The sequence below is a fragment of the Eretmochelys imbricata genome, chromosome 5 (genome assembly GCF_965152235.1).
Source record: "Eretmochelys imbricata isolate rEreImb1 chromosome 5, rEreImb1.hap1, whole genome shotgun sequence".
Taxonomy (NCBI): domain Eukaryota; kingdom Metazoa; phylum Chordata; order Testudines; family Cheloniidae; genus Eretmochelys; species Eretmochelys imbricata.
In genome coordinates, this window is record NC_135576.1 from 29,453,541 (window position 1) to 29,474,208 (window position 20,668).

Genomic DNA, 20,668 nt, shown 5'->3' on the forward strand with positions numbered 1-20,668 from the left:
CTCTGGAGTGGGTCTGGGTCTCTGTCTGTCTGTCTCTCTCATGTTTTTGGTGAAAATTTTTGAAAGTTCTTGTTTTTGTTCCACATTGAAATGAAAACAAATTTTGAAACCTTGCAATGTCTGGCAGAAATGGAGTTGTTTTCTGGCCAGACCTACTTTCTAAGTCTTTACTCCTTGTCTCTTCATCCTATTGTTTCATGCACATCACTTGCTTTTACCATGCTGAACTTTGGGCTTCCACTGCCCCCTCCTGGTTTTTTATGTTGTACCAAATGCCTACACGTAGCATGCACTACACAGTTTGTTTCTGGATTCTAGTGTAGTACAAAGATGGAGTGAAAACAACTTAACAGTCCAAGGCCAAATACAGAGATGGAAATTGTTTTATTAACATTAACCAGCAACTATAAAATCTCTGGAAGAGACTAAGGGAGAAAAAAAGATATTTCATCTCATAGCATCTGACATACTGGGGCTGTTTCTGGCCAAAAGATCATAAGAGGAGAGGAACCATCGAAAACAGAAATTAGGTGTATATTCCTGTCTCAGTACATAAATAGAACATTCACTAATAGTCAATGAGAGTGAAATATACCCTTAAAATAAGACAGGTAGAATAGAAAATCAACCAAGGAAAAATAAGGAGAACTTAAAAAATATGGAATGGGAATTGATATCTAGAGAAAAAGAAGAGTTAAAAGTGAATGTTTCTTCCCAATCACCTATTATTATGGACCTCGGTGTCATATGTCAGAAGTTCAATCATTAAGAAACGTATAGACACCTGGATTCAAAAATCAGACTGTTACAAATAAAATCTCTAATCTACGGGGGAAAAGAAAAAGGTAGAAATATTTTTAAACAGTTTGCAAACAGTGGAGAAGATAAAATTCCAATTGCAAACTGAAGTTATGTCTTCACTTACAGCAGTGTGTAGAGTACAGACACTGCATGCCCAGCTAGCAGCTAGCCCAAATAGCAACACAGGCAGTGAGGCATAGTTCAGGTGAATAGAGTGAGTCACATTCCTGAACCCTCGGGTAAACACCCTACATTGCTCTCTACATGCCCATGCAGTGTCTCCCATGTCTACACTGCTCTCCAGCTGCTGGAGCCTTTCCCTTGTGTCTCCCCAATGCCAGAGCTTTTCTCCAACACAGTGAAATCTATACACCGAAACGAGTGTGGATGCAACAGTGTGTAACTAATGTACTCTACACACCGCTGTAAGAGTAGACAAGGCTTAAAGAAGTTGCCAAACTCATTTATATCTTTTACTGGACCAACTTCTGTTGGTGAGAGAGACAAGCTCTAATCAAAAGACGCTGATCAAATCAAAGATTTCCTTGCCCACCTTGTCTCTGTAATATACTACAACATTGCATACAATCTCATTTATGACAGGTTTCAGAGTAACAGCCGTGTTAGTCTGTATTCGCAAAAAGAAAAGGAGTACTTGTGGCACCTTAGAGACTAACCAGTTTATTTGAGCATGAGCTTTCGTGAGCTACAGCTCACTTCATCAGATGCATACCGTGGAAACTGCAGCAGACTTTATATATACACAGAGAATATGAAACAATACCTCCTCCCACCCCACTGTCCTGCTGGTAATTTACTTTAGATAAGCTATTACCAGCAGGACAGTGGGGTGGGAGGAGGTATTGTTTCATATTCTCTGTGTATATATAAAGTCTGCTGCAGTTTCCACGGTATGCATCTGATGAAGTGAGCTGTAGCTCACGAAAGCTCATGCTCAAATAAACTGGTTAATCTCATTTATGTAAGTTTTTACACCTGTGAAACTACTGATTTCAATGGCATTACTCCAGATTCATAGAAACATGAAATCAGCACTAGACCAAAAGTCATCTTTCAAAAGGTTCTCTCATTGATCTATTGAAAAACTGAGGTTTTACAATAACTTTCCAAAGCAAAATACCATTGAGATCCTTGGGTTTCCAAGGATTTTCTAGAGCTGTAGTTGATTCCCCATTAATTTTATTTAATATTTCCAGATTCTGAACAGCATTCCAGTATCAATGCTTCTATCTGGTTCTAACCATTTGAATAGCACTCTGAAAGTAAACTTTGAATCTCCTTGTGATTGGGAGAGATTGATGCCAATAGTTTGGAGACAAAAGAAAAGGTTTGTGATGACAGTAAACTAACCCATATTTTCCTAGATATACGTAGACCTACCCATCTTAGAAGGATAACATTTATGTTGCAAGAAGAATTCCTTTTATTAGGCTTGCTATTTCAGTCTTTGCCAAACTTTATCCTGTTAATTATGCTAAAAATAATCATGTCTGATAATGGTGAAGTGGTAACATTTTTAAATAGTGAAATTAAGGGAAAAACTCAAAATTTGATTTCACCAGAATTTGAATGCTTTTTTGTTTTCAAAATTCTGATCTGGAAAGTAATATTTTTACATAATAACCTTACATCAATAGGAGTCTGATAACATAGGCATTCTTTTTGATTATTTGGTCTAATTTCATTAGAATCTGACTAATGTAAACAGATCAATTTTCTATTAATCTTCTGTATTAAAGCTTTATTATAAACAAACCTTGTACAGCAACACACAACAAATGCATCTCAAGTATTAAGTGTATTATTGTCCAGGTGGTCCGACTGAAGTCAATGGGAGTTTTGATATTAACTTAAAATAGGAGCAAAGTTTCCAGGCAAACAAAAAACAAGCAATATTAAGCACAGACATGGACAGACAATAAGGAAAAGCATCTTAGTTTTAATATCCAGTTATCACATTTAGCAAGTAAAATGTTTCGGGCTAAAATGTACATTACATTTTGGGAGTTTTGTCACAAAACATAAGAAGTTAAAGAGATATTTGAAAATGGTATCCGTGATGTAAAAATGAGATGCAAGTCAAAGGTTTCGCTCCAAGAAATCAAAAGTTTTCCAAAATCACTGTGGAAAAAAATACATTCATATAAATAGATGCTGTGTGCTAAAAGCTAACAAAGTCAGGTGTTGCCTATGGGCTTGAACTCTCAACCTCATATCCCCAGCTAGTATGTAGCTTGTAAATTCAGTTACTGCACTTGCATACACATGCACAGTGTCCGATTTTTACTAGATGTGGGGAAATACGCATATACCTACAGGAGTGCACGAGTGAGCTTTAAAAAGTGAATTGATAACATGATCTTCTCTTTCAGACAACAGTTTCTGTAGTACTTGTTCATTTGCATATCTATAGTGGGAGACTCACTGATGATACCAATTTGAAAGTTATGGATTGGATTGGCAGAATTCGATTTTATATATAATTGTGTCAGATAACATCAATGTTTATTTTATACTTTTTTATTTTTATCAATTTAAATTTTCACAGTTGCAGGACATTATGGAGAGGGCAGACAATTATTTACGATAGAAGATACTGAGTTAAAGTTAAAGCTTGATAACTGTTAAAACACAAATTGTCAGCATCATGTGCCAAAATAGACAAAGTCAATTTCCTTAAATCAAACTCTAAAATAAGTTCTCAAGAAGAATTGTTCTTATTTTACTTATTTGTAAATTTCAGTTATCATTAGAAATATTTTTTTTTCAGTTTGTGGGAGTGTGTATGGTGAAATCCATGCTTCCCAACAAAAATGTAATCTTTCCAACTCTAGTTATCAGCTCCTTGTGAGTGGCATATTACAATAACTGATCTCTGAAAATGCAGAAGGACCTTAAGGTAGCATTCTCTAGATGCTTACTGTTATAGGCACAGACCAAAACAATAAATTGTTTGTTACCTTTCTGAACTGCCAACTTCCTTAAACATATCAAAGATACAAAGCTTCACAAAGGATGTTGGTAGTGGAAGTATCTTCCTCTCATATCCTTGTTTACTGCCCATATATCTAAAGCAAACATTTTAAAATGTCCAGGGTAGAACATAGCTGTTAAAGCCATCTAGATAACAAGCAGACTCAACAGGCGAACACATGCCCGCCAGATCAGTAAGTCCACTCTCCTGGTTTTGGAATCTAAGCTAGCCTCAGGGCATATCAAGAGCAATCATCATGAAAGCAAAAGGTAGCTGAAACCAGTTGCTTGTAGCCTATAATGGCCCTAAACAACTTACATCCAATCTGGACACAACGGTGTTCAAAGTCATGCCATAGGCTAAATTCACAAGTAACAGAGCTCCCTGAAAAATGGGTCCTTGTGCTGGTGCAAAGCATTGCAGCTCCATGTACAGGGGTAGGACTGGCAAGAGCCAGAACAGCAACAAAACTGAGTGGTACTAGTCGAACAGGAAGCTGGTACTGGTCGAACAGGAAGCATGACCAGAGCACCTGGCACATCCACTCATATAGCAGCTCTCTAAGGAAGCTCCAACCAGCAGTGTTCCTGGGATGCACTGGTGAGAACTGAGTTGTCCTTGCTATCCAGAGGGCACATCTACCCCAAACCAATGAAATGAAATTCTCCTGTGAGCAACTTGTCGTAGCTGGCACAGGAAAGAGTAATTTATACTCCCCTGGCTGAATCAGATCCAAAGCTTGGATTAGTTGGTCCTCTTTAAGGCATTAAAACATTTTGGTCATTATCTTGATTATGTTGCACTGTAATTGACATCGATATCTATTAGGGAGACTAGGCTTGCTAGGCAAAGACTGTCTAGAAGTGAGTCTGCTCAGTATAAACATGTTTGGAGACAATGCAGCTACTGTTTGCTGTATTGAACAAAAATGCTACAGGCTACAAAACAAGACCTTTTGCAGCAATCCCGTCTCAATCCTTCTTCCTGAAAGACATGATGCAGTTCAGCCACACATGGTTGGGCTAAATGCAGGAGTCAGTTGGTAAAATATTACAGCCTATATTCAGGAAGTCAGATTAGAAGATTACACTAGTCCTTTCTGGCCTTAAAATCTATTAAATATACCTTAATCTATCTTTTAGAGTGCAACAGAAGAACACTTTCACTTCTGCCCTTAGCCTGAAGGTGAATGACAGCCTGGCTGGGTTAGATCTCATTCCTACTGCGGCGGAAAGGAGGCAAAGGCATAGGAGATCCACTGTCAAAATGTGGCAAAACCCAACAAGCAGACAGCTCCTGTAGCCAGTGAGTCACAGTCAATCCAGGAATTGTTCAGTTCATTTAGAGTGGAGGTCATAAATCTCAAGGCAATAATGTGTTTGGAACAGACCCTATTGGTACTGAAAACCGGTCAGAATGGAGTATCAGGCCACACAGTAGGTAAAATAGGTTTACTATAGTCTGTTGCAATTTCCCCTCTGAAGTGTCCCTGATACGCAACGGGGTAAAAACCAGAGTGTCTGTAGTAAGACTGCTCTCTACTCTCCGGCTGAGGGGTACCATTAGTTTACAATTAGATTACTTGATCTGGCAACCTGCTAGCTGGACATTTGCAGAAAGGAGCAAAGAAGATCAAATCTTGGCTGTAGGTATCCCAGGCCTGATACCGTTTCCTAAACCAGAGACGTTTCCTCCTCTCCTCAGTAGCTGCCGAATAGGAAAGTAGAGCTTTCAGACCTCCTCTCCAAGTGAAGTATTCCTCATATCAACTGTGCTTCAGGAACGTAGGAGGTATAGAAGTTAGGTGCAGGGAGCAGGAGGGAAAAAGGAACATACAATGGAAAGTGAGTAGCAAGAGAGAGACCAGTACGATGCTGCAGAATGTAGAAAAGAAGGGAGAATGGGACAGGTATGTTATTGTGGAGAAAGAGGGGAAATGTGGGGGGCAAGCAAATGCTAGGGGGAAGATATGGGATTGGGGGCTGTGTGGAGCATGGAGGGACAGGTAGAAGAAATAGAATGACAGCTCTCAATGCCCACACCCCAGGGGACAGGAGAAGGCAACAGCCAACAGGGTGGCCTACATCTCTTTGTGTGTACACATCTAAAGTTCAGTGCTCAACCAGAAACAAGCTCTCATTTGGAAGTGGGGGAAGAAGGGAAGCTTCCTCCTAGAACAGGGGTGGGCAAACTTTTTGGCCAGAGGGCCACATCGGGTTTCCAAAATTGTATGGAGGGCCGGATAGGGGAGGCTGTGTCTCCTCAAACAGCCAGGCATGGCATGGCCTGGCCCCCGCTGCCTATCCGACCTCCCCGCTTCTCACCCCCTGACAGCTCCCCCAGGGCTCCTGCCCCATCCACCACCCCCTGCTCCCTGTCCCCCGACCACCCTGGACCCCACACCCCTGACTGCCCCCTGCCGCCCCATCCAACCCCCCCCCCAATTCCTGACTGCCCCCTTGGGATCCCTGCCCCATCCAACCCTGCTGTTTCCCGCCCTCTGACCACCCACCCCGACCCCTATCCACATCCCTGACCACCAACCCCGAACTTCCCTGCCCTCTATCCAACACGCACCCCCCCCCCCCACCGTCCCCTTACCGTGCTGCCTGGAGCACTGGTGTCTGGTGGCTCTACAGCCGCACCGTCCAGAGCACTGGGTCAGGCTGCAGCTCTGCAACTGTGCTGCCCGGTGGCGTGGCACGCTGAGGCTGCAGGGGAGGGGGAACAGCAGAGGAGGGGCTGGGGACTAGCCTCCCGGGCCAGGAGCTCAGGGGCCGGGCAGGAGGGCCCTTTGGGCTGGATGTGGCCTACAGGCCGTAGTTTGCCCACCTCTGTCCTAAAGGCTCAAAAATCATAAGGCAGGCAAAAAACAATGCCATTGATTTAAATACCATGATTTTTAAGACAGACGAACAACTGCATGTTTCCTTTGGGAATCTGACTTATGGTTTGTCAACACTTGGGGCTTTTTGCACTCCTTATTTCCTCTAATATTCAAAAGGGCTGGATTACTTGACTTAGCAGTTTACTGTAAGAAAGTGCACTCAGCTACCACAACACTTACCTCTTCTTCTGTTAGCAGCCAAAAAACAAACAAACAAAAAACTGTGTTAAACATAAGCAAATCTCTCCTGTTTAAATGGAAGAGAAACCACAGGAGCAATACAGCTGCCTAGTCATACCTTGGTCTCAGACTGCGGCTAACGTTGTGTTGCACAGTTCTTTAAGGGGACCTGGACATAACTCACCACCATACAGACGGGTGAGTTTTTCCATCACAAAGGATGATATATAATGGCATAAAGTGTCTGATCCTTCACCAGTGAAATCAATAGGAGTTGAACCATGGACTTCAACAGGTCATAATTAAGCTTATTGGTTGGACTGCAGACTAAATGCAGCTGGCTCTTGTTGACACCTGTGACCCTACCCAATATACTGTCCTTAAAAAAAATTGAACTTTATTCAAAAGTTTCAGTCGGTACAGAAAGCGGATAAGTTTTCCAGGAAATATTAGTGGCTTTTATCAGCCATGCCTCATTTTTATCACTTTTTTGAATTTCACAGCTGTTCTCTTATTCTTGAAAGCCATTAATATATGCAATTATTTTTTTGACCTTTTATAGGATTATAATTTGACAGTAGGACAACGCAAAATGAATAAAAGTGAAGTCAGTAAGATCTCAAACAGGAGACAGGATTCCATTTCCCTTTCATATTGTTCCAAACTATTAAAGGATTTTCCTCCACTGGCAAAGGGGCAATACCTGAAGATAACGTTTCCTGCACGATCAGCCTTCCACGCCTTCACGAGCGCATAATCACCTGTAATTGACTTCTCCATAATATAGTGACGACCATCAAACTCCCTCACCTGTAGGGAACAATAGTGCACTGCTGAGATGCAGGCATCATCAAACAGACTTATATAAAACTTATTTTATGTGATTTATTTTACAGACAATTCAATTTAAACCTTCTTTTGTGTCTATGTGTAGTTATGTCTTATAGCTCAAGTGGGTAATAACAGAGGTGCACAGAGAGGCAATAACTTGATTTTATAGTTGCTATAGCTTCCTTGTTTAGAGAAACATAAAACTGGAATTCAGTCCCTGTTCCCACTGCACCACCTACTGGCATTCAGTATGCATTATGCTGGACTTCCAGCAGCTCGCACAGAGTAACAGTGCTTTAGTGCTGCAACTGTGATATTTACAGAGTTCGTATTCACACTGCGTGAAATTCATCCAGATGCAGAGGACCCACCCGAAGTCTATGTGCCTCTTAAGTCCAATTTTGAGGGTTTAAGTGATACACAGCCCGCATGCAGACACTTGGTACAGGGGTGAATTTTACCCATTGTTCTCAGAAATTATCTTCTTTTGGTGCTGTGTAATTTGAAAACGTAACTCATAAATGGACCAAGAACTAACAATTTTAATAGCTCCATGAAATTAGATGCAACTTGTAGTTAGCTACAAAATGAGTTTTTATACTTAAGCTAATAATTCTCCTGAATTATGACCTAACAGTGCTCTCAAAACTTGTGCTAAATGAAGCAAAGCAAAACATGGGAGGTTCATTAAGGCAGAAACTGAAGTCTGGCTATGGCCTTTCAGTAAAATTATCTCTATATTTTATAAAACACAACTCTGTTCTCTTCATGATTGTTTACTGATGCTCAAAGCAAAACTGTTGTATAGGGATCAGGAAACTAGACAGAACAGGGTGTCAGTGTAAATCAGGTTAGTCACCAGAGGACAGCTAGTACGGGTAAGTCATCCATCAGCATGTTTGTTTTTTTAAATTATTCATTACTGAGGCCCAACAGCAAAGGTCATGGGCCTTAGAAGAGGGACCTGGATTATCCATGCTGAACTGTGTTAGAGTGTATAGATGAAGAAAATTCAATGATCAAAATTTTTAACAGTTTCTTGCGCATTACCATCAAAGTCAAACCAAACCAAACTGAAATAAATGAGCAAGCCTAGCTCCATGTAGTCTTAAATTATAAACGCACTATATAAGAGCCAGGTACTATTATTATTAAATGCAATTTACACCTAAATCTTGCACTAAAAAAAAGAAAAAAAAGAGTTGTGCTCTCTAACAGTTAGAGAAAAGAATCAAGGAGACCAATATGATCCTGGATTCTAATCCTACTTCATGGACTGAATGACCACTGGAGACCATAAATCTACATGAGGGAGAGAAATCTAAGCTAGTTGACACTGATGCTCCCTTACCATTCTCTATTCCAGGTCAATGATTCCTGAATGGCTACATAACCTGAACAAAGGGGGATGCTAACCAATTTTCTACCTACAAACTTAATATTGGTTTAGGATTGAAAGTCCCTGTGCAGTGTGTTACATAGCTACTGACAGTACAACAACAGGCAAGTGAACAGACTTCCTCTGACCTCAATTATTTAAGTTTAAAAAAAAAAATCTCCCTCTGAGTCCTGGGTTAATAGACTGGATTGCTTTTAAGTTTGTAAAAACACAAAAAATAACATTTTTGTCTGTATTTAATTACACTGGCTCTCAGCGACACCAATCAGATCAAAGAAGTCCATATTCAATTTTAACTAAAACTTCACAGACATGAATAAATTTCAAGTGAATGTCTTTTATACCTTTGCTGTCACTTAGTCAAGATACATACATCTAGTTCATTTAATTTATAAGGAAAGAATAATCCCTCCAGCCTCCTAAACAATTTTATACTCTTTCTGAACACTAATATTTTCATTAGTTCTTAACCTGAAGCTTCTGTGATAGGTCTGATTTGCTGTGACAGTAAAACACATAATCATAATCTAATTGAAAAAAAATGTTGATTCAGAAACAGCTCAAACAGACATTGTAATTACTGTAATGTTAACAGGAGAAATACCCTAGTTAGAAACAAAACAGTTAATTTTATTAAATATGTCAAAAGCAACTTTGGTGTATTTTAGACTTAAACTTCTTAAGCCTTCAAATGAAAAGACAAATTATAGTTTAAGAACTTCCTTGGCAATTTTGTTTTTAATCTTACTGTCTTTTTATCCTTACAGTTTTGATCAGCTAAATTTTCCTACCCTCTGAATTTCTTTAAATACTAAGGTTTCCTATTAATGCCTTATTTAAACCAGTAAAAGTATCTTCTCTCCCCTGATCTGCAACCCAATTAAGATTAATAGAAATTGTGCACATCCATTGAGAACTAAACTATGATTGTAATATATATACACACTTCGTGTTTTAATAGGGCCAGTTCACAAAGCTGAAAACAATTATGCCAAATCAGTTGGGAGGAAGAATTTAATCAGAAAAATGTGAATGAGAATTGGGAATCATTTAACAATACTTTACAAGATGCCCAAAAAGCCATGATTTCACAACTGAGGAAGGAGGTAGGTTAAAAAAAGTGAAGGAAGCTATAAAAAAAATAGAAGAGGGAGTTGATAGTAATGAATATAAATCAGAAGCTAGGAATTGTAGAAAATTGATAACAGAAACAAAAGGAGAAATCTATGGCCAGCAGAGCTAAGAACAATAAGAAGGTGTTTTTAAAATATATTAGGAACAAAAAAAATCCTCGCAATGATATTGGTCTGTTACCAGACGGGAATGATAGAATGACCAATAGTAATGCAAAAAATCAGAAGTCTTCAATAAATATTTCTGTTTTGTATTTGGGGAAAAACAGATGATATAGGCTCACTGATGGTGAGAACACCCTTCGCATTCCATTAGTATCTCAAGAAGATTTTAAACAGCAGCGACTGACGTTAGACATTTTAAAATCAGCAGGCCCAGATAACTTGCATTCAAGAGTCTTGAAAGAGCTGGTTGAGGAGCTCACTGCACTATTACATGTTGATTTTCAATCAATCAGTCTTGGAGCCTTGGGGAAGCTCCAGACAATTGGAAGAAAGCTAAAGTTGTGTCAGCTTTTAAAAAGAGTAAATAGGATGACATGGGCAATTAAAGGCCTGTCAAACTGACATTGATCCTGGGCAAGATAATGGAGCAGCTGATACGGGACTCGATTAATAATTAAAGGAGGATACTATAAATAATGCCAATGAACGTGGGTTTATTGAAAATGTATCTTGTCAAACTAACTTGATATCTTTTTTGGATGAGATTACAAATTTGGTTGATAAAGGTAATACTGTAAGGTGTTTGTCTTGGTACCACATAACATTTTGATTAAAAAACTAGAATGATATAAAATGAACATGGCACACAGTAAATGGATTAAAAATTGGCTAATGGATACATCTCAAATTGTAAATGGCAAATCATCATCAAGCAGGTATGTTTCCAGTGAGGACCTGCAGAGATCAGTTCTTGGCCCTAGTCTATTTAACATTTTTATCAATGACCTGGAAGAAAACAAAGTCATCACTGATCAAGTTTGTAGAGGACACAAAAATTGGGGGAATGGTAAGAATGCAGGTCACTGATTCAGAGCGATCTGGATTACTTGATAAACTGGGCACAAGCAAACAATATGCATTTTAATACAGCTAAGTGCAAATGTATACATCTAGGAAAAAGGAGTGCAGGTCATACCTCCAGAATGCGGGAGGGACTGTGTTCGGGGGGGAGGGGGGGGGACACATACACAGCTAACCATGAGCTCTCAATGTGCCTCTGTGGCCAAAAGAGCTAATGCAATCCTGGGATGCGTGAACAGGGGAATCTTGAGTAGGAGTATATTTGGCACCAATGTGACTACTGCTGGAATACTGTCTAGTTCTGGTGTCAAGAAAGACATGGTCAATTGGACAGGGTTCAGAGAAGACACATGAGGATGATTAAAGGATTAGGAAACATGCCTTAAAGTGATTAACTCAAAAAGCCCAATCTATTTATTTTAACAAAGAGAAGGTTATAGGTAACTTGATTATAGTCAATAATTGTCTACTTGGGAATAAATATTTAATCATGGGCTCGTCAGTCTAACAGAGAAAGGTATAATATGACCCAGTGGCTGGAAATTGAAGCTAGACAATTTCAGACTGGAAATAAGGTGCACATTTTTTTTTTGACAGTGAAGGTCATTCACCATTGGAACAATTTACCAAGGTCCATGGTGGATTTTCCATCACGGACAATTTTTAAATCAAGATTGGATGCGTTTCTAAAAGATCTGCTCTAGGAATTATTTTGGGCAAGTGCTATGGCCTGTCTTATACAGGAGGTCAGACTAAATTATTACAATGGACCTTCTGGCCTTGGAATTTGTAAACAGTAATTAAGCACAGATGACAGGTTTCAGAGTAACAGCCGTGTTAGTCTGTATTCGCAAAAAGAAAAGGAGTACTTGTGGCACCTTAGAGACTAACCAATTTATTTGAGCATAAGCTTTCGTGAGCTACAGCTCACTTCATCGGATGCATACTGTGGAAAGTGTAGACGATCTTTTTATATACACACAAAGCATGAAAAAATACCTCCTCCCACCCCACTCTCCTGCTGCTAATAGCTTATCTAAAGGGATCACTCTCCTTACAATGTGTATGATAATCAAGTTGGGCCATTTCCAGCACAAATCCAGGTTTTCTCACCGCCCCCCCCCCATTTTTATGGCTGACTTAGAACACTTCCTCAGCTCTCGTCCCCTAACGCCCCTACTCTACTTGTGCTATATTGATGACATCTTCATCATCTAGACCCATGGAAAAGAAGCCCTTGAGGAATTCCACCATGATTTCAACAATTTCCATCCCACCATCAACCTCAGCCTGGTCAGTCCACACAAGAGATCCACTTCCTGGACACTACAGTGCTAATAAACGATGGTCACATAAACACCACCCTATACTGGAAACCTACTGACTGCTATTCCTACATACATGCCTCCAGCTTTCACCCTGACCACACCACACGATCCATGGTCTACAGCCAAGCTCTGCGATACAACCGCATTTGCTCCAACCCCTCAGACAGAGACAAACACCTACAAGATCTCTATCAAGCATTCTTACAACTACAATACCCACCTGCGGAAGTGAAGAAACAGATTGATAGAGCCAGAAGAGTTCCCAGAAGTCTCCTACTACAGGACAGGCCTAACTAAGAAAATAACAGAATGCCACTAGCCATCACCTTCAGCCCCCAACTAAAACCCCTCCAATGCATTATTAAGGATCTACAACCTATCCTGAAGGATGACCCAACACTCTCACAAATCTTGGGAGACAGGCCAGTCCTTGCCTACAGACAGCCTCCCAACCTGAAGCAAATACTCACCAGCAACCACATACCACACAACAGAACCACTAACCCAGAAACCTATCCTTGCAACAAAGCCCGTTGCCAACTGTGCCCACATATCTATTCAGGGGACACCATCACAGGGCCTAATCACATCAGCCACACTATCAGAGGCTCGTTCACCTGCATATCCACCAATGTGATATATGCCATCATGTGCCAGCAATGCCCCTCTGCCATATACATTGGTCAAACTGGACAGTCTCTACGTAAAAGAATAAATGGACACAAATCAGATGTCAAGAATTATAACATTCATAAACCAGTCGGAGAACACTTCAATCTCTCTGGTCACGCCATTACAGACATGAAAGTTGTGATATTACAACAAAAAAACTTCAAATCCAGACTCCAGCGAGAAACTGTTGAATTGGAATTCATTTGCAAATTGGATACAATTAACTTAGGCTTGAATAGAGACTGGGAGTGGCTAAGTCATTATGCAAGGTAACCTATTTCCCCTTGTTTTTTCCTACCCTCCCCCCCGACGTTCTTGTTAAACCCTGGATTTATGCTGGAAATGGCCCACCTTGGTTATCATACACATTGTAAGTAGAGTGGTCACTTTAGATAAGCTATTACCAGCAGGAGACTGGGTTTGGGGGAGAGAACCTGGATTTGTGCTGGAAATGGCCCAACTTGATTATCATACACATTGTAAGGAGAGTGATCACTTTAGATAAGCTATTAGCAGCAGCAGAGTGGGGTGGGAGGAGGTATTTTTTCATGCTTTGTGTGTATATAAAAAGATCGTCTACACTTTCCACAGTATGCAACCGATGAAGTGAGCTGTAGCTCACGAAAGCTTATGCTCAAATAAATTGGTTAGTCTCTAAGGTGCCACAAGTACTCCTTTTCTTTAAGCACAGATGGTAAGCAGAAGACATCTCCCTGCTGAAAGAAGGCAACAGCCTAAAATAGACAAACTAGAATACACTGGGAGAAATGGGATTATGCTAATTTAAAGTTTATAGCATGGTCATACCACACCCAAAAAGTTAGCTAATATATATTCTGATAGCACTCACATATTCCTGTTTATTCACTTAGTGGTTCAACATCAGAGGCCAAATCCTAGCTTTCAGGTCCACAAACTCCCATATCTTCATGGAGGAGGACTGAAGCACAGGGCTCAGAGGCCAGGGGGCTGGTACATGGGTGAAGCCCTGATACACCCACAGTCCATATGAACAGCCCCCCCCGATTTGAATAACTTTTGCTCCTGGCAAGTTTCACCGGCCTGGCTCCTATGCGAAGAAGACTGCTAAGACAATCTAAATATAGGTGCAAAACAATTCTATTTTTACAGTATTCTTTTGAACACTTTTACTTAATAAGACCCAATGAGAGATAGGATTTGTTCTCAGATCTGACATACCTGAAATCACAGGCTCAAATCCCAGAAGGGCCAATTAAGCTTAAGATACTGGAGACCTGTCTACTCTGTGTGGACACTAATGGTCCAATGGTACATTCTAGAACAGTAGAGCCTTGCCCTGGTGTCGTAGACCAAACTTACCCTCCCTTCTCACTCTTGTTCTGAATGCCAGATGGGTGCCATTTTAGTGGTCTATATGTACATTGTTTGTGATTTATTATACAGAATGATTTATTTCATGAGGGTGAGAGTGTGACTTAGAGGCACAGCAGCACCCCCCGCCCCCCCCCCCCCCAACAGTGTATGTTTAACAATTTACAGTGGAAACTCCTGGAATCAGCATCAATGATGCAGGTAAAATTTCTCCTGGGATTCTGATGGAATACAAGACAGAACATGACGGAGCTGCTCTTTCTTTCACAGGGCAGAGATATGCTCTGCCCATGTGGGACCAGCCCAGATGTCTGATGCAGAAGCAGGTAGGGCTATGGCCTTACCCATCTGTCTCCTTTGGGCAGGACCATCAAGGTATTGTAGCCCTCCCTAACACAGGTACCCAGCGTAGGTGAAAGGAAACTTGAACCCCCTTCTGCATCTTGCTTTAAATGACGACCCATCAGGCCTGTCTGTTCTTATACCGTGTATCAATTATGCTACAGCTCTTGCTTTTAAAGGATTACTTGAAAATTAAATAGAGCTGGAAACCAGACTAATACTTGTTAAATTGCACCAAGATTTTGGTTACATAATAACCTCTTTGCCAAGTGATCCAATTCTTAACCATCACATTTCTTTAGAAATCATTAGAAAAAAAGGAAGACTGAACTACGCAAGAAAGAGCAGAGGAGGGAGAAGGATAGCTCAGTGGTTTGAGCATTGGCCTGCTAAACTCAGGGTTGTGAGTTCAATCCTTGAGGGGACCATTTAGGGATCTGGGGCAAAAATTGGTGATTGGTCCTGCTTTGAGCAGGGGGTTGGACTAGATCACCTCCTGAGGTCCCTTCGAACCCTGATCTTCTATGAGTCTAAAACCACCACCATCTGTCTCAAGAACTTTGGTGTCAATATTATTGATTATCGTTCATCTACAGTCAGTGAGGACATAAATCCCGGTGTAGACATGAAAAATTAATTTCTCACAACAGTGTGGAAGAAGGCTGGAGCATCTAAAAATACTGAAAGAGCATAACAAAGAATAATTCCTCTGGAAAAAAAAAAACCCTAAGGAGCCAAAAGTTCAGTTATAGGGCTTCACGAGGAGCTACTTAATAAAATGAAACCTATACTGAAAATTGAAATGGAGGGAGGCAACCAAACAAGAATAGTTAGATTGTTTTGTGGGCAGGGGTTGGAGAGACTGGGAGGGAAGCAGGAGAATGAGTTGATTCTTGCCACACACAAAAAAACCATGAAGGGCTTCTAAAAATATGCCAAGGGAAAACAGATATGCTAGAGAGAAAGTGGGCCATTTAATAAACAGAGAAGAAAGATTAAATTAGATGTTAAAAAAACCACAGTGATGAGTTCAATATAAAAACTTAGATTAAGTTGATGATTACTCAGTGTCTTCAGACACAGAATTATTATTATAAAATCAATCTTCTTGTAAAAGAAGAGAAGGAAAGTTGTTTGGACAATTAGGAAATTCTTTTAAAAATAACTATCAACAAACAGTAGAGAATACTTGGGAAAAAGCACTGCTTTAGCCCTAATGATGTTGTAACCTTCGCTGAGGGCAGTACTGATCTTCAGCAGCTGAGACAGAACATTCATTAGAAATAACATTCTCCATCAGTTTATTATACACAATATATAGAGTAATACACAGATGTTTCCCCTTCTGCAGATCCTACCCCTTTGATTTCTATAGGAGAGTCCTGTTTCTCAATTTGAAGCAGTACCTTTTTCCGCGTCTTTTTAATTTCAAAGCCTTATACTAAACCACATTTCAGCTATCAGTGCCCAAAATCAGGTCTACACAACAGATCTATATCAGTATAACTACATGGCTCAGGGGTGTGAAAAAAACCCACACTCCCAAGCACAGCTGCCAACTTTCACGTGGTAAATAAGCACTATGACTTTCACAATAAGCCAAAAAACAAACTCATCCCATTTCAAAACAAGGCCAAAACAAGCCAATCCCTAAGAACCCCAAACACTCTATGTGACTAGATCCCCCCTGGCATGCAGTCTGGGACTGTCGTGGGCCTGCTGTGCACTCCTGACTCTCTCCCCCACTTCCCCCTTACCTCTGCTTGCCGGGAGCTGATCAAAAAAAAGAAGAAGCAACAAGCTACAACAAGCAACAAGCTACAAACCAAACAAGCAACAAGCCAAAAACTAGCCAACAAGCAACTCACAGGACAATTAAGCCAAAAACAAACCCAATTTCTGCATTTTTTCCACGGGTTTGGCATATCTGCTCCCGAGTGACATAGTTATGTCACTAACCCCTAACCCCTGGTGTAGACAGCGCTATGTCGGAGAGAGATCTTCTCCCATCAACCTAGCTACTGCCTCCATGGAGGTGGATTAACTAGGCCAATAGGAGAAGCTCTGCCGTTGGCAAAGGAGCATTGTCACTTCAGTGCTACAGGGGCACGGCTGCCTTGATGCAGCTACGCCAATGCAAAGTTTTATGTGTAGACCTGCCCTCAGAGGGGTTTCTGAGTATGTTCATGCCAAGTGAGCTTTCTTCTCTTTAACAAGCCAACTTCCTGACCCTTCTGAATTCACATAATTATTAATCTGTAATCTCAAGATTCAGATGGTCTCAGAAGAGGTTACATTGCTGTTTATCCTGTGAACTGGCAAGGAATTCAGATTCTAAAACTGCAGGCTTTAGTACAACAGAATGGCATCTTACCTCTCTTGGCTGACTGGCAATGGCAACGCTGCCATCTTTGTTGTATTTGATAGGCGCTCCTCCTTCTTGTACCAATGTTCCATAGCCCGTGCTTGTGAAAAATGCTGGAATGCCTGCACCTCCTGCACGGACTCGCTCAGCAAGCGTACCCTGGAGGAGAACAAGTTCAGAAGCAAACAATGACGACTTGGATTTGATTTTCCTGTAAGGACAGCCACTTCAGTAAGAGACACTTTTGTGGGTTTTTTTGTTCCTGTACCTTGGGACTTTTCCTCTTGATCCTAAGAGAAACAGTGAAAAATAGTTTATTTCCCCCCTCTTGTTATTTCTCCTGTGTTGAAGTGGCTCAACAGTTAGACAATAAAACCCTTCTTCTTGGCCATCAGTTACTAAATAGCACACTGTAGCTAAACTCCCCATTCACTCAGTATTCAACTTCTGGCCTTTGTCTTTTATAACCCCTTTTCTCTAGCTTGTTTACATGTCTTTCACTCAAATCCATGCACTCTTTGTTCTCTTCCTATTCCCCACTTGCCTATCAGTATTAGTACAGTCTTTTTTACCAACCTACATATTTGCCTAATTTCTAGTTCTCATGCTCTGAAGCCTCTAGGGAAACATAACAACGGATGCTATATCAACTGGATGCTATATCATGGCTATAGCAATGCCTATTACTTTCAGCAGGAGGCTGGGAGTCAGTAATCCTGGGTTCTCTTCTTGAGTGCCAAATAGGCGGTGGTGATTGTGAGGCTGGCAAGCCAAGTGACAACTCTTCCCCAAGCTTTAGGCTTCAGCTGAGCACAGACCAGTTCATTGCTGGAAACCAGTTATTTCACCTGTAGTATTGTTAAGATGGATATTGTACTTATAACAATGTGTTTAGACTTTATGAAAAGTTTGTAAGTTGCTGCATGCATTAATCTCACTTATAATATCTTAAATATTACCTTAAAGCATGTGATAAAGTATTTGCTTTATAACTGTAAAAAAATGTTTGACCTGAAACTGTCAGCAGGAATTGTCTCCTGCTTATTAAGAAGGCTATCAAGACTAAATGGGCCATTGTGAGACATCAGAGTGCAAAGACTTAATTGTCCCTTCCCACACATGAAGAGGCTATGTGCAAAAGGGAACATCCCATGAGCTTGAATTCTGGAAGAAAGAAATAAAGGTAGTGAACAATAAAATTTTTCACCTCTTTGGCTGTTTGGAATCTTATAGGGCTGGAGCTACGAAACAGAAGCAAAGATCTCCAAGGTCAACCTGGGGTTAGCCCTCAAAGACATTCAGTGCTGACAGATTGCTACAACTCTGTCATCTCTCGGAACCACTGACTAACTCATTTGTGTATATAAGTTTGCCTGCTTTAACTTGAAAGTAACTCTTTCATTTCTTTTTCCTAGTTAATACATCTTTAGTTAGTTTACTACAGGATTGGCTACCAGCATTGTCTTTGGTGAGAGATCCGGGGTACAAACTGACCTGGGGTAAGTGACTGGGCTCTTGGGACTGGAAGCAACCTGAATGTGATACGATTTTTGGTGTATAGCAACCAAGTCCAGCTTGCACGGGTGACAACATAGACCAGAATACCCAAAGGGACTGTCTGTGACTCCACAGTAAGACTATTATAGTGTGCTTCAGGAGTTCACATTTGTTACTGTGTTGGTGAAATCTAATTATAAAACATATAAGCAACTTGGGGTGACTTCCTGGCTTTTTGACAGCCTACCTTGAGGATGGCATTCCAGACAGCATGATAGTGATATCCATACAATCTATTTAATTTAATATGTACCTTTATCTACCTTTTTTCACTTTGCAGCTAATCCATCTCCACCAGAATTACTAGCTTTCAAAAACCTGTATTAGCTACAAACAACTGTTTTCTGTTACTTTGCTTTAAAAGTAACTTCTGAGAAATGTATCCTTCTTCCCCTATTATCTCTCCCAAATTATATTAATAGACTTACAGATTTTAAGGCAAGAATGGATCATTGTTGTGATCACTTAGTCTGACCGCCAGTATCGCACCAGACATTGAATTTCACCCAGTAATGCCTGTATCAAGCCCAGTAGTTTGTGGTTGAACTACAGCATATCTTTTAGAAAGGCATACAATCTTAATTTACATATTTCATGTGATGCAGAATCCACTACATCCCCTGGCAAATTGTTCCAGTGATTAATGAATCTTATTGTTAAAAACATGTACCTGGTATACCCAGTATCACATAACTCTCACATTTGAGAAGTTTGTTAGATCTTCAGGTTGGCGGTACTGGTCACAAAGTGGAGAGGGGGAAGTGGATTGCCTGACAGTCTGAGTGGGAGGTGTTCAACATAGAAGATAAATAAAGTTTGGTAGCTGAGGAAGTGGCAAGAGCCAGGGCTTTTCTGGGCCAGCCAATAGGGTAGAAAGGGACGCTGGATGTTTCTCCATCTCTAGTGTTCTGACAAGCAGTGTTCTCAGTAGCACAGAGCCAAGAGCAACTGTGCACTCTATATGTACCTGGGGTCAGAGCTGCAAACACAAAGTTGGGGGTCCTATTGCAGCCTTCATTAATAACACCCTTTATTCCTTGTGTTATGTCTTATCCTTTGAAATAACACGGCATATGTTTTAGTGACTAGCTGCATGTGTTAGAATTATGCAGTCAGTTTTACAATATTAGATCTAGTAGGGTGTCTTATTGATACCCACATTCTAGTTTACCCTTGTACCCAAATCCCTGATTATCCTTTTGTGCAAGAATTGCTATAGCTGGGTTGACTGAAGAGCTAGATTGTAAGCATTAAATTCTAACACAGGATAGGTACACTGAGATTTAACACAAAAGTATGACTAAATTCAACTAACATGTTATTGATGTTTAAGTTTCACACTGTGCAACTTAAAACTCCAATTTTAACTCTTTTCCACTAGATAGCAGAAGTTACATATTTACTTCTAATCTAATAAACAAAGATAGAGCAACTACCCCAACTCAGGGGTTCTCTAACTTTTTTGATAACATGAACCACATCTATAGAGAGAGTCTTATGGCCCATCTGTCCACTCATTCACGGTTGCATAATATCCCTATACATAACTCCTCCACAAAACACCTTCTTCTCTGATTTTCACATCTGGATCTTCTTCTCTTCACAGTCTCTCACCCTCATGTTTGATTACTTTGTTTGACCCCTTAGCACTCAACTTCTAGTTTGACTTTCAACCCTGGATCAAAACCAAAATAGCCATTCACTCAACCGTGTCTTCTCAACACACTGCTCTTTCTTGGATCTCTCAATATTTTAAATTTTCCCACCCTCCAACTACCATTTCATCTTTTTCAACATTG

The 20,668-nt window shown here is 40.4% G+C and overlaps 1 protein-coding gene across 1 annotated transcript in view; it reads right to left on the minus strand.

The window, feature by feature from the left end:
* OXCT1 (3-oxoacid CoA-transferase 1) overlaps window positions 1–20,668 on the minus strand; it is a 138,879-nt gene that overhangs the window by 87,971 nt on the left and 30,240 nt on the right. Inside the window, exons 5-6 of the mRNA XM_077816798.1 lie at window positions 17,322–17,471; window positions 7,567–7,673 (exon numbers count right to left, since the gene is read on the minus strand). Coding sequence (XP_077672924.1) covers window positions 7,567–7,673; window positions 17,322–17,471 — 257 coding nt within the window. The remainder of the gene's footprint in view (window positions 1–7,566; window positions 7,674–17,321; window positions 17,472–20,668) is intronic.